The sequence below is a fragment of the Meleagris gallopavo genome, chromosome 22 (assembly GCF_905368555.1).
Source record: "Meleagris gallopavo chromosome 22, MGAL_WU_HG_1.1, whole genome shotgun sequence".
Classification (NCBI taxonomy): Eukaryota; Metazoa; Chordata; class Aves; order Galliformes; family Phasianidae; genus Meleagris; species Meleagris gallopavo.
Genome location: NC_139425.1, coordinates 5,429,698 through 5,457,452, shown reverse-complemented (window position 1 = coordinate 5,457,452; position 27,755 = coordinate 5,429,698). Strand labels below are relative to the sequence as shown.

The window sequence follows — 27,755 nt, the reverse complement described above, 5'->3', positions numbered from 1 at the left end:
TTATATCTGGATGGAAAAGGAAGATGCAGGGAATTCTTTAATGGATCACACCATTATGCTGCACTGAGGCTGAGCTTTTGCAGTGCTTCTTTATTAGACATCTGAAGCAGCAGCTTTAAATCAGGCTCCTTGGCTCTAAGCAATTCCAGGACATATATTTGGTTATTGTCAATAACACTGGAATGGAAACAATTTCTGTCTGGAAAAATCATAAGCCACCTCCAAGAAAGCTATTGCTGCTCCCTGGAGAGGAGAGAGGAAAAACAAAACTGCAGAAACGTAGCATGTGTGTGAAGAAAAGCCAGCAGGAACCATTAAGCTGCATCAGCTAAATTTAGGATGCTCAAATGCAGCTCGGTGAGCTCTATCTGTCAATGCTCAGTGAGAAACTGGGATGGTGGGTGGGGGGACCAGGCCTGATGCAGTCAGAGGTCTGTGCAACACCTTCCCCATTCACTCACCTGCTTTTTGGAGGGAGGAAAAGAGCTTTAGGCATCTTCAGGACTCCTTTGAGATGTTTGAGCCCTGGTGCTCTCCTGAGCCCTCCCTGCCGCTGCATCTCATGTTCTTCTCTTCCGCTGTCCAGAAGTCAGACCATGGGATTCTTCTGGTCCCATCACTAAAAGCACTCCCCCCCCACCATCTCACTCTTCCTTTCCCCAAAAGCACTCCACCTAAAGGGGTGGAAAATGCTGCAACCTGGTTATCACCAAGATGGGATGCCTTTATTTATCTCGACATAAAAAGAACTGCTAAAAATAGCTGCAGGAACAAAAAAGCACCATTCTGCAGCTGACCTGCAGGTAGCAACTGTCATACCCAGCACGGGCGGCTGCTCCAGACCCATCAGCAGTACACCAAGAAGATTAACAGGTGACATCTGTCAGCCTTTTGTCAAAGGGCACAAACCCTCTGCCCAACGAGCACAGCACAGCCTCTTGAGCAGGGAAGAAATTAATTACTGCTCCTCCAGCCCTCTGCTTTCACTGATCATGATTCACGGGCTCTGTTTTGTCACATCTGACTGGGAATGATTTTAATGAAGTTAAAGATAACGGGTTTGGCCGTGGAATTGGTTTTAAGTAAATGTGACTCTGGTTATTGACCTGGAGGTGTGGGCAGGACAGGGCGACCTGCTGGGTGTCAAGGACAAGAGAGGGCAGTGTGTTGGAGGACTTGCACAAGTCCTCGGCTGCAGGCAAAGGGGCCAAGCAAGGAGTGCAGCCCCACAGCAGCACTCACAGAGTGATGGAAGCTGGGGTCTCCGGGCCCATCAGCGCTGAGCAGCACCAGCAGAACATGCAAAAACGTTAATTCTGCTCGCGGCTCGAGGCTGATTTTGCCCAGGCTGCAAAGTCCGCTCCAGATGCGCGGATGGCCATTTCTAAGAACACGTCACGAACCGTGCTGCAAACATCGCAGCACCGGCAGCAGACCGAGCTGGGACAGAGCGACAGGAGCTGCTTGCAGCCGCTCGGACAGCCACCAGAGGGAGCCAGGAGCCAAACGTCGGCACGGGCTGCGCCTGCAGCGTGCGAGCCCCGAGCCCAGCGCTTCGCTCACCGCCCTGCCCGCCTGACAAAGGTCCCTGCAGACACCGCCGGCTCTGCTGGGAGACGTTTATGTGCGCTCAGACTGGGGCTGAGGTTGCCCAGATGTCGGTTTTTCCTTTTTGTTCGTTTAGTTGTTAAGTGCAACATCGTAATCCTGATTATTTAGGAAATCCGTGCAGCGGTTTCTGAAGACCGCGCTCCTGCGTTAGGTCAGGGCATGTGAAATCTGTCCTCTTCAGAGTAATTTAGGAGTGGCTTAAAGGCTCTCTGCCAGCTGCTGCTCTTTTAAGGTAGCAGCCATTCCTGGGCTGCCCTTCCCTGGCACACGCAAACCATCAGGCAGTCGGATCCTCTACAGCAAGCTGCTCTTCACGTGTACTCAGATGGAGAATGAGTTACATGAAATTTGCTTGTAAACTGCTCAGGATCTGAACACCTTCATGGACAAAACTGATCTCAAAAGAAAGAGCAGAAGGAAAATTCAGAGTACCTGTGCTCATTCCTTCCTACTGCAACTGTGGCTCCACTGCTGCTCACCCCACCGCTGTTGGTTGCACATCAGCATGCAGAGCACAAGGCGTACAGACATGTCTAAGGAAAATGTATCATTAATTTCTCTCCACGTGGAGTTTGTCTGACCTCTTTTCTTCATCTATTTTTAAATTGCTTCTGGGATTCTGTATGCCAGGTACTACCACTGTGCTGCTGCAGATGGCTGCAGAACCAGCTTGTCAAGACCATGCAAACTTGTATGGAATAGGATAGGGAAGCACCTCCACGGGTCAGCAGGTCCTCACCCAGCCCTAAGGCCAGAGCAGTTTATGTACATCCTTATGACAACCACTCACCCACCCTGCTCTGAAAAGCTCTCTCCCTAGACAGCTTGTCCCTTTGCTTTGCTTTACTTTTTCCTCCCCAACCACTTTCCTATCAGCCCTCAACGTCATTTCTGAGTTATCAATGTGAAGTGCAAGACAGTCTATTTCCTTTCCTTAGCTCTTGACAGAATTATTATTTTTTTTAGACTCTCACTTCCAAGCCATCAGGACTGGTCTCACTTGCACCAACTTGTGCTGGCTGCACAGCAGCTGCTACAGCTGTGCAAAGAAATGCAGAGCAAGGAACTGACCCTCTCAGATGGGTACAAGGCTCTGTTGTCATGGAGCTCTGGCAAGAGAACAAGGGTATTCTGAGATGATGCTGTGCCCTCTGCCTTGGACCAAATCCTCATAACTCTTTCCATCACAGTTGTACACTGACTCCTTGGCACTGCACTGCTCCAGTTCAGCCAGGTGGGGACTTGTGAAGCCAGAAGCTCCTTTCAAAAGACAACGCTCTGTGCTGTGCTTTTCACCATTCATTCACACTGTCCACACAATCACTATATTTGCTGTCAGCCCAGACCTATAGAGATTACTTTCAAAGAAGAGCTCCATCCTCTGTGCTGAGTACTGACATGGAGTTTGGTTGGGCCCTGGGCATTGCTGGGCTTCAGAAAGCACAATTCTCATAAGTATTTTCTAAAACATTTGTTTCCTCCTTTTAGTGCACAATTTTTATTTTTATTTTTTTTCCCCGCCACGATCAATAAACACGTTGCTAAACACAGCCACACAACTGAATATGCAGCTGTGGCTTAACCTGCACGGCTGGATGAACAGATTCACTACACATCCAATATCCCCTCACGAGGATGGCCCTCAGCTGTGTCTTTAAAAAACTGGGACAGCAAGACACGAATCCAGAAGAAATTGAGAAACAGATTCTTCTGAGAATGATAATATATTCGACAGTTATTTTATCTGAGCAGAAAGAAAAAGGCATCAGAACTCCAATTTTAGGAAGCAGGAACGTTCTGTCTAACAATTACAACCATTCACACTGCACATTAAGCTCTTCTAAATTGCATCTATCACACACAAAAGTCATGTTGCTATTTGCCAGACAAGGAAGAAGGCAGAACTGGTTAACTCAGCATCCCCTGCCCCTGCCTTTAAAACACATCCAGTACACGTCAGGAATTATTAATGCAATGCACATCTGAGTGCCACAGACCCGGGCACACAGCCCCGTATGCTGTCAAAATTGATGTGAGTGCTGCAGGAGCCTCTGCTTTGGCTGTGAAAGGTTTGTGAGAGCACCTCTCCCCGCAGTACCTGACGTGGAGCTCACAGCACCAACCACACAGCTCTGCTCAGCCTGACAGCTCCGTCTCTGCCTCCCAACAAGCTCTGCTCTCTCCTAGCCACTCCACTTGCTGTAACATTTTTAGCACTGTGACGTACTGTCTTATGTGCAGTAACACGCTGTACTCCGTTTGTGTGCTTCCGTCTGCTGCAAGAATTCTGCCACTTAAACTGTGCTATAAAAACGAGGCAGGGAACAGTGTACCAAGGCCTCCCCCACTCCTTCCCCACCTCGCCAGGCAAGCTCCAGTTCCACAGCTTGTCTCAGCCATACTCAATAAAAGACACCCTCTGGTCACTGCAGGTGCGATTCCATGCATTCAGCCCTGTGACAACAGGGGCACATCCACTCTGAGCCATGCTGGTCAAGCTGAACAGCACAAGGATCTGCTGCTGATGAACAGGCTCACTCACTTACTGGGATGCTACAGAAACAATTCTCCTTGCCTTCCCTGATTTCCAGCTTAAGACCTCGGGGTCTTGGTTTCCTACAGCCTGAAATGTATTAACAACACATTTCTTTTAAAAGACTCAGATAAAAGAAGAGCCCTAAAGGTAATTTGTCATAAAAGAGACTAGAAGTCCCTTGGCTATGAACACCAAGAAAGAGGATGTCAGTGAATAGCTACAACATGAATAATTCAGATGGTGCTTTTAGGGATCAAGCATTCCTCTGATTTTGGAGTAACAATGGTACCAATGCTGATCTCTGGGTGAAGGACAGCAAACCTGAAGGGGGATAGATAGTGACAAGGCACATCCGTGCCGTCTCCAGCTTCCTTCTGGTTCCTGCTTCATAGTAAAGCAGACAAAGGCAGGCAGCTCAGAAACTAGTTCTCATTGGGATTGCTCCCTCATAGGCACTCCTGGGAAAACCAGAACAAGCTGTGGCTTACAGGCACAGCAAGAGCCAGAACACAAGCGAGAGGCACAGGATGCCCACATCCAGCACAGACTGCCTTCAGCCCAACACTGCAGCAGCTGCAGGGGGAGCAGGTAAGGTGATCCTATGATGGGAAAAAGGGCAATGATGTGGCTAACAAGAAGCTTCCTTGCTGGACAGGCAGGCTCATCTCAGCAATTACAAGAACATACCTCAACGTTTTTGCTCTCGTCACCCGCTGGGTCTTTCTAAGGTAAATGTCACCTCAGCTCTCTGTAAGTTAATCATCTCTGCAGCAGCCAGCAAGAACAAAAAAGCTGACAAGTAGCATGTATTAGGGACCACAGCAGTTAGCAGCCTTTTGTTCCAGGCCCATTTTTGTCTTTCTGCTCCATTTTCAGGAAAAAAAAAAAAAGGTTGGCAGGAGTAAGTTATACAAAAATCCAGAATCTGAATGTCTTGAGCAGCTTGTTGCTTTCTGAATGTCTTGTGCAGCTGCAACAAAAAACTCAGCCAAAACAAGACGTAGGTTGTGCAAGAACTAGGACAGAGCTGCTGAATCCCGAAGGTATATTTGAGAGTTACTCTTCTCTGCTGAATTCTTTCCCTGTGATGATATCGGTGCTGCCATGGGACTGCCTGGTAGGCACATGTTACATGGGGAGCTGCCCTCTCATGCAGTTTGCTAAGTGTGTACTTAGAAAACGCTGCTGCAGAAATCTGTACCCGGTACAAGGGATGGTTTGGATGAATTCTGAATGGAGATGTCTACGTGAGATCTGCGGAGGATGAAGAAAGTAAGACTCTGAGTTGAAAGATCAAGCCACAATAAGATGCAAGTCCTAGAAAGTGTAAGAAAGCCATCCAAGAAACAGTCTGTTGGAAAGAACAACTCAGAAGCCACAGTAAGGGCGAGACAGATGGTGTTCCTGGTCCCTGCAGCACGAACCCAGGCTGGCAGAGCACACCAATACATGAGGCTTGGCGCCTGCACATTGAGCCAGGGGGAGAAATCTAGAAGCCTGAATGACTGAAAATAGGTTTCTCTGAAATAAATATCACTTTCCCCTTCTATAAGGTCTCACATTGAGTTTTATTATATTAATTTCCTATACTAGTGCACAACTACTGTGCAGGATAAAAGCTGAGTAATGTGGTTGGGGAAGTTTTTTTGTTTTTTTTTTTTAACTGCAAAAAAAAAAAAAATCAATGGAGCAATGCACAGACATCATCAGCACTCTCTCACACGCTATATGAGCTCACATTCCAGCTTCCATCCTGCAGATCAGCTAACCTTTCACATACTTCAGCCTTTGAGTCACACCCTGAGATGAGTATTTTCTTGAAGGAGGGCCTACCGTATCTGAGAAGTACATCCCTATATGAGGTCTTATATATAAAATGATCCACGTTTTATGCATTATGGCAATCATACTGCAATCAGTGCTGCTCAAAATCATGCAGAATACAAAGTTCTTTGACTGTGATTCTCTGCTCTGCAGCAGAGCAGCTGGAGCTAGCTGCAGCCAGCCCAAGTGAACACGACAGAACTCAGTCTTGTCTTTTAAGAGCATAGTTAGTTGGCTGAGAGCAGGTAGCAAAGTTTTACTGAAATGTTTATCACTTCAGTGGATCACCTTTGGGAGCTGTCATTTAGTCCTTAAATTGAAGAGGATCAGGAAAACAATGAACTCTGGAAACAAGCTCTTCTGGAAAATAGTGTTTTGAATCCATCTTCTTCCCTCTGTGCACCAACCAAAGAGGTAAGTGGGTAGGAAGAACCGGGGTAACCTCATGCTGCTGAAAATGAGGTTTCTAACAGTCATCAGCAAAAACTCTCTGGCCTAGGACTATCTGCACGAGTCAAAAACCAGCAGTGAAAAGAAAATAAACTTCCACAGCTAACAGTCATATGAATCTTCATTATACTTCCCTGGGAAGGCACCTACAGCAAACAGGAGAAGCCAAGAGAAGTCTGATTCAGCAGAATAAATTTTTGCCCCTTGAAGCTATTCCCCAAACACTTCCTTTCTTTGCCGGGGGAAAAAAAAGCAAAGAAAATCCCCTCCCACCATGTTCCAAGAGCATAGGGTCCTCTCAGCTCTTTGTACTCACAGCCCGTTTGTTATCAGCCGTGGTTCAGACTGATAGCCACAGTTCCCATGGGCTCTCCAAGATCAATTATCCCACCTGAACAAAGCATCCAGAAATCCCTTATCACACACTTCAGAGAAGTGAGAGCAGGAAGCATCCCACCCTAGCACAGGGGCTGGTGAGGATGCTCCAGCAACATTTGAGGTTTGAATACCAAATGTCAGACATGTTCTAATAAAGACATTTGGATTGCAATGCAGGATTTCTTTGCCACACTGATTGCTACATGCTACTTTCCTTCAGGGTGTTTGTATGGGTGCAGCACTGTGTTGGCAGAAATATCCTCTCTCCAGGAACGACCAGCCAAAAAAGCCAGCAAATGCAAGGACAGGATACAGAAAAGTATACCCTTCCCTGGAGGATAAGCAATGTAAATATAAAGGGAAAAATATTTCACTCTGCACGAAAGCAGATTCTTGCCTCACAGTGCCAAGGGACTGAACTTAATCACTAATTCTCTGAATCTCAGAGCAGAAGCAGAACTCCAAGCCACAGGACTGTGGTGCTGCAGATGGAATATATCCCCCAAGACAACAGCTCACCGAAGAGATAAAGTACATCGTGGCTTCAGAGTGACAAGATTGCTATCGCAGCCCGTGCCTCATTACTATTTCCAACCTTCAGCACAGACCTGTGATGCCTTTCCAGGATTAGCCTACTTCCAAAGCTAAAGAAAGTATCTCTTAATTTACAGCCTGTTACTTATTTAACACCAGAACTGCATTAATTATTTGAGGCAGCCTTTGGACTATCCTGGGGTATTCTAACAGTGCAGTGTACATGGAGTATCACACAGGACTCAAGTACAGAGCGAAGCCATGCATGGCACCAGACTTAACCAGAACACATTTTAGGTGTGTAAACATTTTGGTCTCATACCCAGAAACATGGAACCATACGATATATATTGCCTACCCTTTTTTTAATACTGGTTTGTTTTATTGCTGTTTTTTTTCCCCCACTTCCAAGATTCTCATGAATGGCCATCATAATCAAGTGATGATAATTTCCATATATGGCTTCAGATAATGGAAATACAGAAAACAGAACTAAAGACAAGTCAGTTCCTGAAGTTCTGGACCCTGATGCATTGCATTCAGTCACAAATGCAACAAAGTGAGTTGTAACTTCTTGTGGTTAAAACCTGGTTCTAAAATACACTTTTCAGGACACTACTCAAATCCAACAGAAAAGTTTGTTAACAAGAACTTGTAAATATGTTTTTTTTAACTTTAATATCAGAGTCACCGTTTTGTCACTTGCATCATTTTCATCACCTCAGCACACTTTTGTTTCCCAAATCAAAAAGGTATTCTGCAGTAGGGGAGACAGAGAGCTACCAAGCAATGTTGAAGACTACTGGCTTATAATTCATTACCGTTAATGAGCCTCAGTTATTCACCCTGAATTATTCTTCTAAAGGCAGAGCCGTTAAAAGTAATGGGTATCAGCTTCAGCCCAGAATAACGAGGACACTTTTAAAAAGTATATAAACAGTTGGAGTATGTGCCAGCTATGCAAGAAGAGGGAGCAATTTGCTCTGCTCTAATTGGATGGGCAGTACACCTGCAGCATAAACAAGTCAGACACACACATCTATCACGCTGGAGGAAAACTAACAGGTATAAGAGCAGAGCACCTCACAAGCAATCATCCAGCCCACTTTCAGTGACTTACTTTCCCTCCGATCCATAGCTGTTCATGCTGTCCTCAATGGACTCGTGGCTGGCCTGGCGCACGGTCCGGCTGGGCATTTCCACAGCCAGCCCTGTTTCTGTGCTCCTTTGGATGGCTCCTTTGAGTCTCCGACCATCCCCATCTAGAAACAAAAGATGAGAAGGGGCAGTTAGCCATTGTGCTCAGAGCCCTTTGCTGTAACAGAGTGAAGGAGAAGCAGAGGCGGCCTTCAGAACATCAGCCTGGCAGCACTTTGCTCTCACACTGTGTTCTGTTACTCAGCCTCGTCAACTGCTCCCAGCCATCTCTGGAACTAAGCCCAACATCCAGCAAGCCAGTGCCCAGCAGATACTCAAAATATACCTAACGCCCTACCTACCTCAAGAATTTGTACCAATTAATTATGCATTGAGTCCAGGTGCATACAGGCACGCAAGATGGCTCTATGCACAGAGCTACCCAACTCATGAGGACAAGCAATAACACCCACAGGCAGCCCGAGGTGTGCAGCGTGACCAAGCCTCGACACACCTCCTAAACCCCACAGCAAGTACCTGCGAGGAGAGCAGAGACCACTGCTCCATGTCAGCAGGGAAGGAGAAGGCCAGGCAGTAGCAGTGGTACTGAAGGCAGGAGCCATCCCAGATGGACAACAGGGGCACAGCCAAAACATTCCCCCATGTTGGCACTTGGGATGGCATCAGCAGGGAAACCCCAGAGAGCACCATTCCCACTGCACACTGCCTGGGTCAGAGCACAGGGAATTAAGGAGGTTCTCTTCCCTCCTGGGTGCAGCCTTCAGAGGCTCAGCCCTCTGAAATTAACAGCTGCTATTTTCATCCTTCTTCTCTAGCAGTCTGTTTCATAGAACAAACCACGTTATATAATGAACATGTAATGAATATCATTACTATTAATTGCCTTAGCTGGTGCTAGAAAGCTCCAACCTCATCCCACATACAGGACTCATCCTGCACCACATCAGCTCCAAGTCTTCCGAACAAAGCAGAATATCTAAGTCCATTCAAAAGTGTCCATCTGCTAACCAGGATTCACACAACAAACCTCCAACCCACCAACACAGTTTCTCTAATCTTACTTTTTGCTATCACTGCAGCAGGCTGACGGCGCTGAGGAGGGAATGCAACATTGCTAAGTCACAGTGCTCTCAGAAACCCACCAGCTTCTCAGCACCCCTTGCAAAAGAAATGATGAGGCTACTGAGCCTGGAGAACTCAAGATCCCCAAATATTTAAAAGAATAAATCATTCCCAGCTACTTTAGAGAGACACAAGGATATCTGTAAGAACCTCTCTAAAAGATGCAGAACACTTGCTTGTGTAGCAAGCTGCTTGATCTAAAAGCATTTTTCTTTAGGTCTCAGTCTAGCAGACGTTTTCATAAAAATAAGTAAGATACCAAAAAACTTCTAATCCTACTTCTCCAATTTTACCTGCACTGAAATACAAAGAGAATTTTTTTTTTTTTTTTTTAAATAAACTCAGCTATAAAGTCCCTCTTCTTCCTGTATCCCGAGGTTTCCAGCTGGGTGAGCACATTGGCCCCAGGGCTCTGTACCAGCTGCCATCCCCACATATGGTGCTGCATGGGTATGCATGTCCCCTTGGGCTGACAGAATATGTATGTTTTGTGTTAACATTAACTACAGTTTGTATTGTTTGTCTGCCTACAGCAATGCATGAAGCGTATTGTATAAATCAGGAAGTCACACAAACGTAAAACAGATATTCTTTAAAGAGCTTTCAAACTCCAAACCTTCAGGCGAGAACATTAATACAGGCATCAGCAAAAGCAAAGCCTAAGCAGCCTTGCATATTTCCCCAGCTGCTGCAGAAATGCTCCCTTTGATGCTCCTTCTACAAGCCTGTACAGTTTGCTTTGGTCCCCCAGTGGGGTTTCTAGGTTCTCTTCAGAGAGCACCCCACAGCCTGACCTGATGCTCCCTGTCGTTCCTCACACTGACCTCCACAAACAGCCTTTCTGCCATGCATGTCTGTCACTTCCCACCCCCCCCTACACAGGTGCTCTGCACACATCTTTCTGCACCTGCTAGGTTAGCAGATATGAGAGCCTTGCTAGGCAAGGAGATCCAAAACAACTAACTGATACATATGCTGAAATTAAACAACGGAAAAATGTTCACTTGCCCAGCTACAGAACACTGCTTAAAAAAAAAATCTGCTTAAAAAAAGATCTCTAGATTATTTCTCCAAACTAATTAAGCACGCATGCTTAGCAGACCATATGTCCAAATTTGACACCAAGACAGTGGTGTGGGGCAGAGCATGGCATGACGGCAAGCCAAGGTGTGTTTGCTGCTTTCCATCACCCGTGCTGACTCAAAGCTGGGGGCTGGGGCACTGCCATCAGCCTCTGCCACCCTGCTCAGCTTAGGGCAGGGGAATAAGAGGAGGGAAAGAGGTAATTCTGAGCTGCTCTCACTTGCTCTTCCTGGCTTCCTACAGGTGGACACTTACCAGTGTTCCCAATCACGTTCACAGCTATGCCACACAGGTATTTAAAAGAATAAAAACAGATAACGATAATGGAGAAACCCTGGAAAAGAAGCCAGGAATGGGTCACACGCAAAGGATGAGCTGCTATCAGAGAGAAAGAGCCTTCCACCATCCCTCCTCCCCAGGCACAGATACACCAACTGCTGCAGCTAACAAACTGCCTCCAGTCACTCTGCAGAAAGGTTCCCCAGCCTTGTTCTCCTTCAGTCTTTTTGTCAGCAATGTCTCTCAAACAGAAGGGGCTGAACTTTTTGGCTGATATGCCAAAAAACCAAGCTCCAAACCACCACAGCCCAAACCAATCCTGAGACAGGCTCAGGGTGTGCAACGAGCACCAGAAATGGGGCACAGGCTCTTAACCTGCTTAAACCCTTCAGTCAAACTCTGCCTACGGTCAGAACACAACCACAACATGTTATTTCACCTCCCTCAGTCAGGAGAGAAGAGCAGGATCAGAAACACCAGGAAAGAGTCGTTGCAGAATTAAAGCTGGTTCGTGCCCTGCTTGTCTGCAGGCTGAAAATGTTTCGGAGGCAATGGTCACCTGCCCTGGCCAATGCAGAGAGGCAGAGCTGTGCCTCCTCTCTCAGCTGAAGCCCTGTGCTTTGCTGATCACACAGGTAGATGACAAAACCCCGGAGTGCTGCCTGGCAAAACCATTCGCCTTAATTGTTACAAGAATGGTACTGTGATTTTCTGCAGCACCTCTAGATTTATTCCCTGCACTTTTTCCAATTAAACAGTGAACACTGAGGGTTCTGCAGCAGGGCAGGTGCACAGGGCAGCAGGCAGCTGAAGAGCAGATCTGGGTACAGAATGACCTTGGGAAGGAGAAATGTTCTGCCCAAATCACCAGGCTGACGGCACCCAGCACCGCGGGGATGCCAAGAGCCAGAAGGGACCAGCAGACCCTTTGCCAAGCTGGCTGTGCTGGCAGGTGCTTCCATTTCACTATTTCATGTTCTGCTCAGCCAAACAATTTATGTTTATCTAAAGAGTATCTTCTATAAAGGTATCCACTCCAGACTGGAAGATAGAGAGACGCAGTATCTGCCGCTTGCCTGCAGAGCTTATTTTACTGCTTGATATTTAAAGATGCGACTGAAGTTTGCCTGGCTCCAGCTCTCAGCCATCAGCTTTTTAATGCCCTTCCCCACCACAAGGGCTGCTTTGTGTTCTCACTAGAAAGGCTCTTCTGCAGCATAATCAAGTCATCTCTCAATCTTTTTTGACAAGTTAAACAGACCGAGCTCTTTATGTTTCTCATGCGCTGGCATTTTTTCCCTCCTGCCCTTGAATCATTTTAATGACCTTCCCAGCTTTTAAACACCCTTCAGAGAACAAGCGCACAGAACTGGAGACTGCATTTGATCACACAAAAAAATGAACAGAGGTAAAATTCAGCCGGTGCTCTCATCTTGACTGCTGCTGTTAGCATCTCTCCAGACCACAGTAAGCTCCTGGCAGGGCAGCACTCCTCACCTGGATGCTGTGCTCTATGTGCCTGCCCTGCTGCTACAACCCTGGAGAACATAACATTAAGAAATACGTAACAAACAAAAAAACACATTTATTTTAAAAGAGACAACTCAGTAAACTGTCTATATGGCTCTATACAACTCTCCTACTCTCAGTACTACTCCTCTTGGTAACATGCACATCACCTGTGAATTTAATAAGGTTTATATAAATGTTTGCTCCAAACCAAATGAAAGTGCTGAACAGCAGCAGATCTTTAACATGCCTCCTGTCTTAGAGGATTTTCCTTGCCAAGTGCTTTCTGAGCACCAAAGAACATCTGTGGTCTATTTATCACTTTCACATTTTTAGGGTCATGTTGTTCTAGGACATAACCCTTACATATGCATCACATTTACCCAGATACCTGCTTCTACCATCACAAGGGGAAAAAAAACCATTTTTCTTCAATCTTACTTGATTTACATTAATTATATTTCCATCATTGTGTTCTTTATTAATTAAACCTTATTATCACGATTCTCCTAGTTCTGTCTAGGAGTGACATCAGACCACCAGTTTCTTCTACATGGACTAGTGATGGATGGAGAGGTGACCACAGAGCATAGCATCCTTTGTAGCATCTTCTTCCTTAAATACATTTTCGCTTGCCAACTGCACTGAGGCATCTCAAGGAAGACGGAGCTCCTGCAATACAGCTGACCACCACCTCGAACTGTATATGCCTTCATCTTGGAGGTGGGAAATACAATAAAACAGTCCCTGTCTGTCTGTCCCCCAAGGAAACAGTGACCACCTCTCATCCTCTCTTCCCTATCACCCAACACAACTCATTAAAGCCTTTTCTCTCTGCAGCAGACTGATCTCAGTGCTTGGAGAACATCAAGTCTTGAAAATCTACACAAGTTCTGCAATAGCTCATTCCAAGGTCACGATTACATAATTAGTGCTATCACCCAGGATTACACCACAGTAGCTGGTTACTGAGCTGACATTTGAGGGACAGTGTGCCCCTTCCACTCTCCTTACGTCACCTCTCATCACCTCCCCACTGCTTCCTTCCTCCCCACTCAGGTGCTTGGTATCTTCCTTCTCTTTCCAGTTTGTTTTTCATTTTCTCCTCTGTTTGTTGAATGCTACCAACGCAAAAAGCATGATGTATGTGCTAACGGCCCTCCCACACTTTAGAATTAATTGCTATTGATTTAACCCTTAAATTAGGAATTGACTGAATTTCAACTCCATCAGCTTTGCTCCTAAATTAACCAGCTGCTTCCATGCACAGAACACACTGGTGCCAAAGCACATGACCCACAGCACCAGTGAGGCCACCCAATACACCTTAGACATCCATCAGAACAGCCTGGTCAGCTTTTTACCTTCCCAAACTTGGAGTGAAGGGGGGGAAAAAAAAATCAGGAAGGAAAATCAGCTGGGTGCTGGCTTGCAGGTTGCATTTGCTCCTATTGCAAAGCTCCGGACAAAATAATAGCCCATCCTTTCCCAGCAGGACCAGTCTGAGCCTGAGCAAAGAGGACGCATTTCTATTCATGTTCCTACCCACACCAAGCAGCATGCATTGATCTGCATCCCTGCATGCAGCAGGATATTGACCTGAGAGCACTCAGTTCTTTGTCTTCACACCTGGGTCCCCCAGCAAATGAATTATCTGCTCTGCTCCAAAGTAAGGTCTGGGTTCAAAGCAACACTTACACAGCATTGAGAACTGACAGCCCCAGCACAGGCACGGAGAAAAACCCATGCGATAGAGGTGATGCACCCTTGGGAGCCTGCTGTGGACTGTATACAAGAAGGGATGAGCAGCAGAGTTCTGCAGAGATGAGAGGAAAAATGAGAAGCAGTGTACCTGCTGCATCCATGGCTCAAACACAGCCCTGCAAGCTATTCCATCTTCCACTGCCACTAGCTTCACTCTTATGGTCAAAAGCTAAGAGAAAGTTCTTTCTTCTTCATGGAGGTTTGCCTCCGAGATAATGCAAGTCAGTCTGGGGCTGAAAAAGGAAAGCCACCATGCACTTATCTGGAAGTCATCGCCTGCTGAGATCAGGAAGAAGGGTCCCAAATCCAGCTGCTGCCCCTTGGCACATCTCTGAGCATAAAGCAAAAGACTCAGGGATGGGGGAACCTTCACACACTATGAGGTTCTGCTGAACCACTGACCACAATCAGCTCTGAGACTAATAAAAGAACTGCACTGTTCAGAACAAAAAGAAAAAATCCTCTCCCAGCCGAGCACAAACATCCAACATCTGTGCATCCCAGCAGCAGAGTGGCTGCACCTGTTGGGTGTGCACTGCAGGCCCTGTACATGGGTGTGTGTTCAGAGCAAGCCAGGCTGCTCTCCTACTGCTGAGGAAGAAAGATATAAGTGCTGGACTGTCGGCAGCTTAACGAGATGAACTCAATCTCATCATGCCTGGCAAGCTCTAACATCCTGCCAAGTATTCCCAACGTCGACATCCTAATGGAGTGTGAATTATGAGCACCTAAAGAGAGGCAGTTTGTACTGTGCTCCAGAACATGCCAGACTATCATCACAGCCTGAGTAATCCACCAGAAATGACAGAAAATGGCTGGGGATAAACAGGGGCACTAATCAGGTTGCTAGCTTCATTCCCCTTGCCCTACTTTCAGCTGCTATCAGAGTTACACCCTTCTTTCCAAATGAAACAGAAAATCTTCCATGGGGCACAAAATATATTTTAACACATTAATTCTTAATCTGTGTAGATTGAGTACATCCACGTGGCTGGAAGAGGACACTCTTCCTTCTCCCATCCCAGTATCTGCCCCATCTTTTCTTCCCCAACCCAACAGGCACTGACTGCACCCTCCCAAGATTACTACCAGTAAAACCAACTCTCCCCACAACCCATACTCCTTCCGCTTCCTCCTGATCAGCAAGACAACCAAAAATCAGGTCATCTTTATCAAGCAGGCAGTAGAAGGTAGCAGGCACCTGGCAACAGCCTTGAGGCTCCATCCATTCCTCACCCACTGAGCCTGGGGCGCACAGAGGAAAACTTCCCCAGCCAACACTGTGAGGCTGAGCAAGGCACAGGAGGTCTGCAGGTCTTCTGACGTCTTTATGTGCAGACCTCCCCCCCCAGCAAGATGCTATCCTCAGCTGCAGATCGAGTGGAGCATCACCAAACCACTGGTTTACATCTTATCTTCCTGAGATCCATCTGCAAATTTTAGACTAGAAAAATGAGATACACTCATTCTGCTCCATTTGAGGTTAAAAACTAACAGTTTCCACGATGCTATTTTTAATGATTTGACCTTTTTGGAAAATTCATCTGCGTAAAAAAGAATTAAATGGCCAAAATTCTTATTTAGAGATTTCTAATGAAAGAATTCTATAAAATTCAACAAATTGCACGTAGGCAGGAAAATGTGAGATTTTCTCCTTCACTGACAGAAGAGACAAAGCTAAGAAACCAGAAGGGAAACGTATATATCCCATTTGCCAATGGCTTTTAAGGAGATTTTTGACTATGGTAAAGTCTTATGTTTTTTACCACTAAAAAAAGTTAGAATATCATAAGACTATGAAAACTGATCATTTCTTCCAGAGTATTTCATGGGAACTGCTTGCAGCAAGACCTGACTCCTCAGAATTCTTTCCATAGGTCTCTCTTTTGTTTGCAACTGGAGAATCCAAATAGCTTTGTCTGATGGCTGGTTCTTCACTTTCGTAAGAAAATAGAACACGCTGCCTTCTCTTCCCCCAGCCTGCCATGCTTTGCAGGAAAGAGTCTGATTAAATGAAGAGTCCATATGCACACGGAACATTCGCTGCTGTAACAATTCCTCAACAGCCCACCAACGAGACACCAGCAATTCCCTGCCTGCAGGCCGGCTCTCCAGGGACAGAGAAGCACAGGGCTGCTGACACTGCAGCTCCCAGACACGTCCCCAGCCTTTCTACACCTTCTCCTCCTTAAGCGTTCAAGCAAAGACTGATTGGTTAAAACATCCTTACTATGGTATTTATAATGCAATAAACTACATGTACAATCACTGCACAGCAGTGAGGGGATCCATTCTTTCCACTTCTTGCATTTTTGTGGTCTAAGAGTCACCCAGAGTTTAATCATCCCTCTTTGACACTCACTCACCCCCTGGGGTCAGCTATCCAAGTGCACTCTGAGACCAGGAATGTTGAGCTGTTGGGCTTGGAGAACAGGTATGTATGGCACAGTCACAGGCAACAGGTAACAATAAATAATACAAATTATTTAACCACTGCATGGCAATACTTATTCCCTATTAAATTGGTATACTGCACCTGACATTTTCTTCTGAGTGTTTTAAGGTGATGCTTTTTAAGTTCAAAACCTAAAACTTTGCAAGCTATGGCATTTGGGCATGGAAAAAATAGGAAAGGCCAAGGGGTGAGTGGCTATAGTTTGTCTGCCAGGGTCATGCCGGAGCTTTCCTGCTGTTATTTCAGAAGGAGGGCCAGAGGCAGAGATCCGTGTCCCTGTCCTTGGAAGTCCTCCAGCAGCCCAACCAAGTTATAAAGGCCAGGTTGGGATTTCTCCTTAATTACAAGAGCGTTGAACCAGAGCACTGTCCCAATTCTGCCATCCATCTTAAACTATTAATAACTCCTTATGAGGACGTTGCTTAAGTCCAGAGTCTGAAATATGAATGAGCCTGAGCAGCAGAAAAACTCTCAATTTAGAAGAGGATCATAAAAATGAGGTGACTTCACACACACACACACACACACACACACACACACACTAGCTAGAAAGTGTCACTATAAGAGAAGGATGGCATGAGATGAAAGAGCTGCCCTGCCCACGCTTCGCTACACCAGGAAGCTCTGCAAGACACTGTTCTGCCCTTCCTGAGTCCTCAGGGCACATAAAGTTTAGCGTTGGTACAGACTAAATTCAGAGGAAAGAGAACTGACAAGCCCAGATGTCTTAACAAGATTTTTTCCTTCTCTTCTGTCCCACTGAAGCTCTTCTAAGAGCAAGCCACTTTGCCAAACCCATGTGTGAATGAACACAGTGAGCAGTGGTCTTGACACAATGAGTCATGCAATCTTTTGTTTGTTTATTACAAGCAATTAAGAGCATAGCCACATTTCTTCAGTGGGCACGATGCCACAGAACCCTAAAGTCATTCAGAAACTGGAATCATGGTGCAGAATCGCACTTAGAATAGCATCTGATTTGTGTTCAGCTTGGGCTGTAATTACTTCATATTTTCCTTACGGAAATGAATGATCAAATTCACAAGGAGTTGACTTTAATTATACACACTGTCTAATAACTTGTGTCCATTTGGAAGCAATTATTTGATCCACCGTGGAAGCAGAGAGAGGGAGAAGATGATCTGGTTTCCAGAAGGGACAGACAACCCCAAGCATTCAGCTTCTCATTTCAGTTGCATCAGCTGACACTGCCACGTGCATCAGACTTCAGCAAAGGTGCTTTCACATAATATCTGCAGAGAACGCTGAGAGAAGTGAGAAGGCCAACACATTTTTCCTTTCTAATTCTACACACTGCTTTGACTCCAGTAAGATCATCCTTGGCAGGTCCACAACCATCAGTGCCTGCTGTGCCAGGCAGCTGCCACGCACCCCACTAGGGATTACCTCAACACAGCACAAGGCCCCAGCTCTGCCCACCATGGCCATGACTACCGGCTGCAGGCATCTCTGGGCAGCTGGGGGAGGGGCGTCAGGCTTCCCAGGCCTGGGAGCAGGACAAGACCAGCCATCACAGTGGAAACTCCTGCTGCAACATAAGCAACTCATGGTTACTTCTATCAAAGCAGACAAAGCCCCAGGTGACAGCACCAGGTCAGCGGCCCTGTCAATCACACTGCTTTGACAGGCATCTTCAAATGGTGACCAGTCAGCCACCAATCACAAAGAACTGGGACGCTGACATCTCATTAGCAGGCTCCTAACAAACATCATATGAGTAAAAAAAAAAAAATAGTCAGGCAAAATCTTTCTCACCCTGAACTTAGAGAGATGTACACTGACTTGCATCCCACTGAAACTCTCCCACAGACAAACATGGCAGACACATAGCTGCCTCCCACATCTGTCTTCTGCATGCACAGGAGGAGCACACAAAATAAAAATCCCTGGTGAATTACCCAATGACACATAACGCAGCAGCAAGTTCACCAAAAGCCCACAACTTGTGCCAAGTCTATTTTGTAAAAGGAGCAGAGATGAACAAAGTGCTGCAGAGGACCTTGCTGATTCCTCTCTCTTGACCTCGGGAGCAGAAATGAGAACGGAGAAATACAAAAGAGGTAACACGGGTGATAAAGCCAGTGACAGTTTTGCAGACAACTCTAACAGGAAGATCAAGCACGTGTTACAGAGCAATGTGTGTCCTTATTTAGAGAGTAGAAAGGTTGTAACATGGCAACTTATTAAGGCATGCAAGCAACACCTTCTCAGAAGAGAACACTGCATATTAACCTTGCTTATGAAGCACCTGTGTCTGCACAACTTGCTTCACAGATCTGCATTTAACTTTTCCATTTATATTCTCACACTTAAAGACTGGGTTGATGTAAAAGGCCTTGGGATTTCTTGACATGGGCACTGGCTGGGCCAGAGGAGGACATAAGAGCACCTCACACACCACTAACAATGAGCTTCAGAGAAACCAGGTCCCAACATGTTTACAGTCCCTAATCATGATTAAACAGCACAAAGCAAACCCAGGAGCGAAATGTGTCCTCCCTCATCCTCCTGCAGAGCCACACACTCAGGGCTCCATTTCCTTGGTGACAAAAAAGGAGCATCACAGCAGCCTTCTCTCCACCAAGCAGTGCGTAGAAATGTGCCACTTTTCTTCCTCCAGTGCCTTTTGTCGCTAGGGAAGAAGGCTGAACTCGGAACTTACCACTCAGCAAAGATGGAAATAGATATCCATTACTTTTGTTTAAAAATTGAAGTATCTTTGGAGCCTTTAAGCTTGTCCAGAGATAGCTAGCAAGTAAGGGATTCTAATTCATTAAGTTAAAAAAAGCCTTGCTGAAGTTCACCTTTAAAGATAAATTATACAATTTGAGGAGTTTGGGGAAAAACGCAGCTCATAAATTTAAAATCTGTATTGTAGATTCTGTTAATAATCTCTTTTGAAAAGCATTAGAAATGAAGATTACAAATTTAATAATGTAACACAGGGGAGGAATTATCCTCCTCCCCACATAAAAAGGCAATTTGTTCTTGCCTATAAATTGACTTTCTATTAGTGTCATTAAAACCAGCATAATGTGCTAAAATTAGGGTCTGCCCCACCGTGGCTCTGTGGCAACCCACAGCCAAGAACTTCTCATCCCAACAATTCGGAAGAACGCTAATGAGGTGAGATGGGCCTCCTTCCATTCAGCCACACCACCGAGCTGTCAGGTCACAGCGCTCAGGCTGCAACAGACTCAACATTACTAAAGTTGCTTCCACACTGCCCTTCCCTGCAGCTCACACATGGTTCTGTGCACGTCCAGTGAGGCCTCCCTGCTCCATCCGTGCTCAATACAACAGGACCTCCCCATCCCACGGAGCACCCAACTTCTCCCTCAGATGCTTCTGTCCAAGTCCACATGTTCCCGCATGCAGCTGCCAATGCCCACACAGAACTCACTCAGACCCTATGATCAAGGAGCTCCTCCAACAGGAAATTGCATACAAACAGCTCCGCTGACAAATGTTAAAATTGTACTGTTGGGTCCCGACTGTCCCACATGCCACAGTTCCAACTCTAAGTTACTAGTGGGTTACAACATTTCAGTAACAAAAGAAATCACTTTGCCACTTCTCAGTATCAGTATCAATCCATCTTACTTACCAAGTCAATCTGAGCTCAGAGGAATGCATTTGTAACACCTGCTGCTGGTTCTTGCCGTCACGTTCATGAATTGTCCCAAGTCTTCAAAGCAGAGCAGCCAGAATTTGTTTGAGTCCTGAGGAGCGATGCTGCTCAGCACGCCCAGGAGGTGCCCTGTTAGCAGCAGGCTGGCATGCTGAACCAGCCTGGGCCCTCTGAGTGCTAATGGATGGCTGTGACAAGACATGCCTTCGCTCTGTGACAGGCCGCTTCTTAGGCTGCTGGATGACTCATTGCATGCAGTCATTAACAACTGCTTAAAAACTCCCCATTTACCTAAATACTCGAAGAAGTTCAGTGGTTGGAATAATAGCAGAAAATGAACGCCAAGGAGATTTGTGATAAGCAAAGAACCCATTTGCAAGTCTGATACATGCACAGAAAGCACTTTGCAATCTCCACCACCCCTGGATTTGCCTTGCAGCCGAAGCAATCGTTAGGTCACAATGTGTGGATGTTTGGTACACGCCTTGTCCTTGGCCTACTTACAGAAAAGCACTGTATTTTGCTCTTGCTCTGCCAACCACTGCAACCAGAGTCAGCTCTAAGACCATATTTGATTTGGAAGTCTGCTAAATGTAGTTCTATGGATCCATAAACAATTGTCACATCTTTTTGATACCCGCAACCACATTCTTTCTTCAAATGTCCTTCTGTTGTATCCCTTGTCCTTAGAATTTTTCTTTTACCAAACACAACTGCCCTTTGAACATTACACAATATTTGTCTTTCATTTTCTACTACAGATATGTGGCTTTCTCCCTTGCATTTTACTGTTATTTAAAACAACTTTCCACTCCAGAAGCTCCCCCACTTTGCACAGCTGCCTAATGAACCTGAAGTGTGACATTTTGTTCTTCACAGGGAGGCATAAGGGAAATAAGCCACTGCTGTGAGATGAACTAGAAAACACAAAGGCAGCAAGCCCTTCCCACCAGCCAGCACCAACACCCTCAATATCACCCACCACACATTGCAAGTACACTGCTTGTACTAGGCTATCAATAACTCCACTAACCAAATCTAAATGTCAGCTTTAAGAAGCACAGACAAGCTTCTGTGAGCAAGAGAGTTCCCCAAACTCCAGAGACATCCCATCCTCATTTCTGATACTTCTTTTTGATACTACTTTTGATATTTCCTACTCCTACCTGGCTACTTGGATGCATTGGTCATAAAACTGATCCACGATCCAAGTGGATGTAAATCCTAGAAAGACTTTCCAGAGCAGTGCAAAACCTCTTCTGATGTCACCCAAACATAAGGCTGCCAATCAGCACCAGCAGTGGTCAACATTTTGCTCAGAAATTTTGGCAAACAAATCCATTTACAGAAATGCAAGAAGCAAAGATAAAAAAAAAAAGGAGGGAGGAATGAAGACCAAAGAAGTTTGAAGTTATTTTTACCAAGTAATCAATATCTTCTGGCAGCCTTCCTCCTGCTCTAATAATGCCAGTGAGAACAGTAACCCATGGCAGTTTTGGTGCACCGCTCTACAAACATTATTTAAGTAGCAAAATTTACTTCAGGAGAAAAAAAGAAAAAAAAAAGAAGAACAATTAGAACTTTGACAAGAAGACTGTGACAGAGGATGAGTGTTGAGAAAACATTCCAAGTGATAAGAGGCAGAGTTTAGGAGCTCTTGTTTCTGTATCTCCCAACCATGCTGTCCCTCTGGGAGCAGCCCCACGGAAATGGAGTGCTGCTCACACGAGATGCGCTCTCACCTGCAGTCTGTGCTCAACATACCCCTAGCATTCACTCTGCACTGACACCGCTGTCCAAGCCAATCCATTACTAAATCAAAATGACAATAAAGCAGTTGGAAGGAGATAAATTATTGAACTTACAGCAATTTAATGCTCAAAGACAAAACCAAAGTGCAGAAGCTGGGAGCTGCTGACCACAGAGTCTGGTGCTCCTTGGGACTCCTAAGCTACTGACGTGCTTAGGCTGACAGTCCAGTGAAAACTGGAAAAGAAAATGCTGCACCTCATCTCTTCCTTAAAACATGTCTAGTTTTATCCCTCTGTACTCACTTTGGATACTCTCATGTAACTGTTTCTCATCTTCACTCCACTGAAGTAAAGAGGCGGATGACGGGTAGATGACAGCAACCTATTTACTGCGTCTGAACTCAATTTATACACCCAGCCCTGCACAAGAGCCTGCTGAGATTTCTCACAAATGTAGTCCTTGGGATCTATTCTTCTTTCATGGCTAGCTATTCCCATCAACTCCCATTGCAACGCAGCACAGGCATATGCCTCCAGGAGAGAACTGAACGCCTTAAATCCTTCCTGCCACAAGCAAAAGCATCCTGTGTGGACGGCTGTCTTACAATGGAAAGGTTTTCTTATGGAAAGCATTTTAAACAAGCCATCCTTAATTTCCCCCCCACATCTGTGTGTAACAAACACAGAACTATATTCAAAGATCCCAATTATAAAGCAGGTGTGTGACAAACATTTCTCAGGCAGTCACCCGTCCCAAAGGACAGAACACATTCCATGCTGACAAATGTTATATAGATGGTTATCTTTGAAGATTAACAGATTCCTCATATACACTGTGATGACACAACTGACAGACAAAGTCACTGCAGATGACATTGAGCACTAATTACTTACAGTGGCTGCAGACCATTTTCACCTCACAGCCCAGCCTCTGACACACCACGAATGAAAGCTTAAGGAATATTAACAGCGATTTTTTTCATAATGGCCAAGGCTGTGTGCTCAGCTCCCTCAGCTGCACTCAGAGTTTCCCTAACTTCAGTGCTCCTAACGAAAAAATTAGGTCAGCTGCAAATCTTTGGTCAAGCATCTCAGTATGACAGGATGGCACTTTGAGTTTCCATTGGCTTGCACTGATTTGATACCAATCTTGACCTTTAAAGCACAAAACAATACAACAGTCATTCTCAGATCTGCTCTTCTGTGTCTTAAAGGACACAGCAGAGACAGGAGAAAGACAGGCACTATAGAAAAGAGAACGTCCACATTCTATTCCATGTCCTCAACAGCGTATTTGCTAAATGCAAAGCAGAGCTCAGCACTGCTTTGAAAATCAGAATTAAGAAACAATGACAAGAAACCAGAGGCAAATTCCAGCCCCAGATCAGGCAGTATATCACAGACTTTGTCACATCTGCTATAAGACAGAGTCACAGCTATCCCTGATTCCCCAGTTACCCCTCAATACTTCCTGTTGCACCACTATGGAAGATGCATCTTTCCAGGCTGTTTTTGCATACACAAAGCAGCACTACGAAAACAATTCCAGTACAGATGTACTTCCCTTAAGCCCCTAAAGCCACCAGTTAACAAATGTGATTCCAGGCAGTTTGGAAGCACCCATCTCTAAGACATGAACTGGGTCTAACCCCAAAGTCAGCACGTCGATACGGATCCATTTGTGGAGTCTCCTGAACACAATATTGCCTATTACTTCGGGGCAGCCATTACAGAGTCACAATATTTAGTCAACCTTTTTACTTCTACAGTCATTAATCATGCACCATTTAACTACTGGTTTGTCATTTACTCTCCTAATCCTTTTCAAATCTTTCTGCTTATTTTCACATCTTTTTTTTAATCCCATTCTATGTGTCTTGCTAATTACACTCCTTCACTGTCATAGGCTGCTACAACACAGACACACTGAGCCAGAGGTGGTTTCATCACTTGCTGGCTTACACATCCAACCAAGAGCTGCTGCTGCAATATTTTAAGTAAAGCAGTGTTACTGAAGATCACAAAGTATACTTGATTGACTGGACAGCTACTTCACACCCTACAGAAGGGAGGGTGAATGACTGCTCAGTGCTGTACTTGAAGACAGTGTTTCTAACCTTGCAAAGAAGAACGGTACGAAAGGGGAAAATTGGCTATGATTTCTGTTTTTTAAAATAAATAATGTTGCTCGTTTGCTTTCAAAGCGCTGTTATCTGCAGTTCCTGTTGGTCTCAGGGGACTCCCAGCCTCTAGAAGAGGGCACACAAGGCCAGCCTAAAAGCTGGAGGTCAGCAAAAGCTGAGACGTATCCAAGTGATAGATGCCAAAACCCAGTGATGGATGAAAGAGACGGAAGCAGACATCACCTGAAAATTTAAACCCAATTGAATTATTCATGGCAAAAAGGAACAGAAGAGGTAGTGTGACATATATAATAGAGAAGGAGCTAAGGGAAACATGACTGCTGGGAGGAGCAGCAGAGTGGCTTCCAGAGGTACCCAGAGCATTGCACAGACCAAAGTGTGCAGGTCCATGAATTTAGTCCCTGCTCCCTCCTAGGAGAGGAGGCTGCAGGTCCCCTCAGCACCCAGCCCAATGAATACATGTCCTCCTGATCCCCAGTTTTCATTTCATTTCACCTCTACAGCAAATCTTGACCTTCCATGCCAGTGATGCAAAGCTTAACATAGTGCATACAGAGTGCAGAGAGGCTACAAGACAAACTGCTTCATTCTTCCTGGGACAGTTAGCAAGTGCTGGTGAGGAACTAGCTGCTAATTTAGCACCTACAAAAGATGGCAGGAAGTACTTAACATCTCCACCTCTCCACCAGCACCTGGGAGGTGAGCTCACAACACCCAGAATAGACAAAGCTCAAAGGGAGCTGAACACAGAGCTCTGCTCAGCCCAGAGCCCATTACACACAATTTGCCAGAACCGTGTTTCTAATTGAATCCAGTGTTCAACAACAAACCATGAAAGACCAAAAGCCTCCCAGAGCAACACTGTGTCCTATTTGGGTAGTTGTTGGACAGCTTCCACTTGTGGCCACAGCATTTTTCTTGAGAACAGCCTTTGTGTAATCCCATTAGATTAGCTCCTAATTAATTTAGAACTGTAGATCAAACCTCAAGCATTTCCTTCCACCAGTAAGACGTACTGAAAGTGATAAAGAGGAATTATTATGCATAACACCTGCAAGAACTTGCTGTAAACACATTTGGCAGCACAGGGGGGTTCCTTTATGGCACAAACCATTTTTAACCATACCTAATATTTTCAGGTTTTCAAATGGTTGTCAGTGTGTTTGTAGAGACTGTTAATGAAGCTCATTGCTAAATGCAGTTACAATTCTGTAGCTATTAATACAACGTGACATCAGTTAATGTCAGCTTCCCAGTGAATCACAGTTGCAAACTTGTAGGTGTTCGATAGCTGGTTGTCAAGTTGAAATAGAACACTGTTAAATATAATCCAAGTCTGTCCTAGTTCTTCAGCTCTTTTCCCCTTTTCTCACTGCCGCCTTAGTGGACTGAATACCTGCATGTCTGCAGAGATAAGCACAGGAAAATTAAGGGAGTAAACAGGTTGACTATTAGACCACTTAGATCAGCAAGTTTTAAAGTGTTTGCTTTTGACTGCAATTTCCTCTCAAATCTGACGACTGTAAGAGCTTAAGCTCAATGAACCTTTTACAAAGTCTGAACCTTGCAAGGTTTACTCATATCAAGATGTTATGCTTTTCCTTTTTTCCTTCCTTACAAACTGAAATAAAAGACTGAGAATGTTCCTGAACACCAGCGTTTAACAGGAGAGCCAGCAAAATCCAGTCTTCAAACCATTTACTGAATGTCAGTGACACAAGCAGAACATTTTTGCACTGATGAACCCCCCCACAGCAAAACAATCTTAACCAAACAGACAGAAGCCTTGGCAGTTATTAACAAACACTTTGATCAATTAAACATTTTCAGTCCACCATGGGGTCCAATCACCCCTTTAAGATTCATCTTTTTCCTCAAAAAATGCAGTTAGTACCTTCCACAGCTGACCTCTGTAAAGCCTGTCTTTAGGCTCTAGGGAAAGGTGTTGAGGGAAATAAAGTTTTATAAACACCAGGAGATTAAGCAGAATGATGGCTTGAAATAAGACTTCCTGACTTTCACAGGAAGCCTGTCCTAGAAGCTCGCTGTCTCTCTGCAGCAGATGGCTGCAACGAACAGACTGTGAAAACAGAGTCAAATTCACCAGCTAAAATGGGCTGTGGATAATTTGCTTGGTATTATTCCTCGAGCAGAGAGCCAAATTTTGCCTTAACCAACCATCCAATATTTCATGGAGCTCTAGTAGGTAAGCCAGGAAGCACGGAGTCAAAAATCGAACACAGTGAAACACATCCAACACGATGCCATGGTAGAGGCACTTGGCTTGGGCTGTGCCTTGGGAAAAATGGAGTTGAGGACTTACAGAGCAGTAAGAGCATTTCTGCAGGAACAGAGCAGACAGGTCACAGGAACAGACCCCTGATACGAGAAGAAGCTAGGAATTTAGTTAAAACAGATGAAAAAAAGTTTATAGAAAGATAACTTGGGTCTCTGGCTCAAGCAGAGCTCTGCGCCAAACGGGAGAGCTGAGAATTACTGTTGTGAAACTGTCCAGAAGAGATGTTTGCAAGTCAAGTTCTTCCCTTAGTTCAACCTGTACTTTCTCAGATCTTTCATTTATCCTCTCATTCCCCATGAACCATTCCCAGTGGTTCTACCAGCTGGCAGAATCACAAGCCAGGACTTTATCATACATGCCCCCTTTTTGCCATGGCAGCAGTGTGAGCACAGCCTTGCTGCACACACACACCAAGGCTAATGGCTCACACTCCCAGCTATGATCACCCACAGCTCATGCCTTTGAGGTAGGTGAATCAGTAGGTAAGTGGCTGCCTTTATCTGTGCAATTTTCAGAAGTTGCTCATGCACAATAACTAAACCAAGCCTGCTATGCTTCCAAGTGTCAAACAGAAGTGGAAAATAGCAGTGGTGGAATGGCTGCTGGCTGCCATATAGAAATACCCTTACCTTTATTGTTTCTTGCCAAGCCTCTAGCTTATCAATAAAACATTGAGAACAGCTCTCTCTGTGTCAAGGGAAAGGAGCCAATAAACATGTGTTGTCTGCTCAGTAAAAAAATCCACGATGCTAATTTTGGAAAACATCACCTGGCAGAAACATATAAATACAAAAAGAAAAAGGGAAAAAACAGACTGGCAATACTGTGAATCCTAGTGGGACACTGTTACTGCAGAGGCAGCAGCAAGAACTGAAGTATTTATAGGCAGCCCAAAACCACTGCCAGAGACAGGAATGGAAGCAGGAGACAGAGTACGAGACTCTACAGAGCCCTGCTGCCCAGGAACAGCCCCAGGTTGACAGCATCTGCAGCACAGGATGAATTACAAGAGTCACTGTATTATACAAGGGAACACTTGCCTTATTTAAGAGACCCCAAAGACCAGAGAGCAACCTCGTGGCAACCATCAGCCCCATAGCTACCAGCAGTCCCTGCAGAAACACGTACTGTTAGCAGCATGGCATTCCTAAAGGCCCCAGATGGAGAAAGCAAGCACAACGATGACAGTGAGCACCGACACCACCG

At 45.3% G+C, this 27,755-nt stretch overlaps 1 protein-coding gene across 1 annotated transcript in view; it reads right to left on the bottom strand.

The window, feature by feature from the left end:
• The window catches only part of RIMS4 (regulating synaptic membrane exocytosis 4), a 50,777-nt gene that overhangs the window by 13,476 nt on the left and 9,546 nt on the right, over window positions 1-27,755 (bottom strand). The window contains exon 2 of the mRNA XM_085241499.1: window positions 8,454-8,595. Coding sequence (XP_085097625.1) covers window positions 8,454-8,595 — 142 coding nt within the window. The remainder of the gene's footprint in view (window positions 1-8,453; window positions 8,596-27,755) is intronic.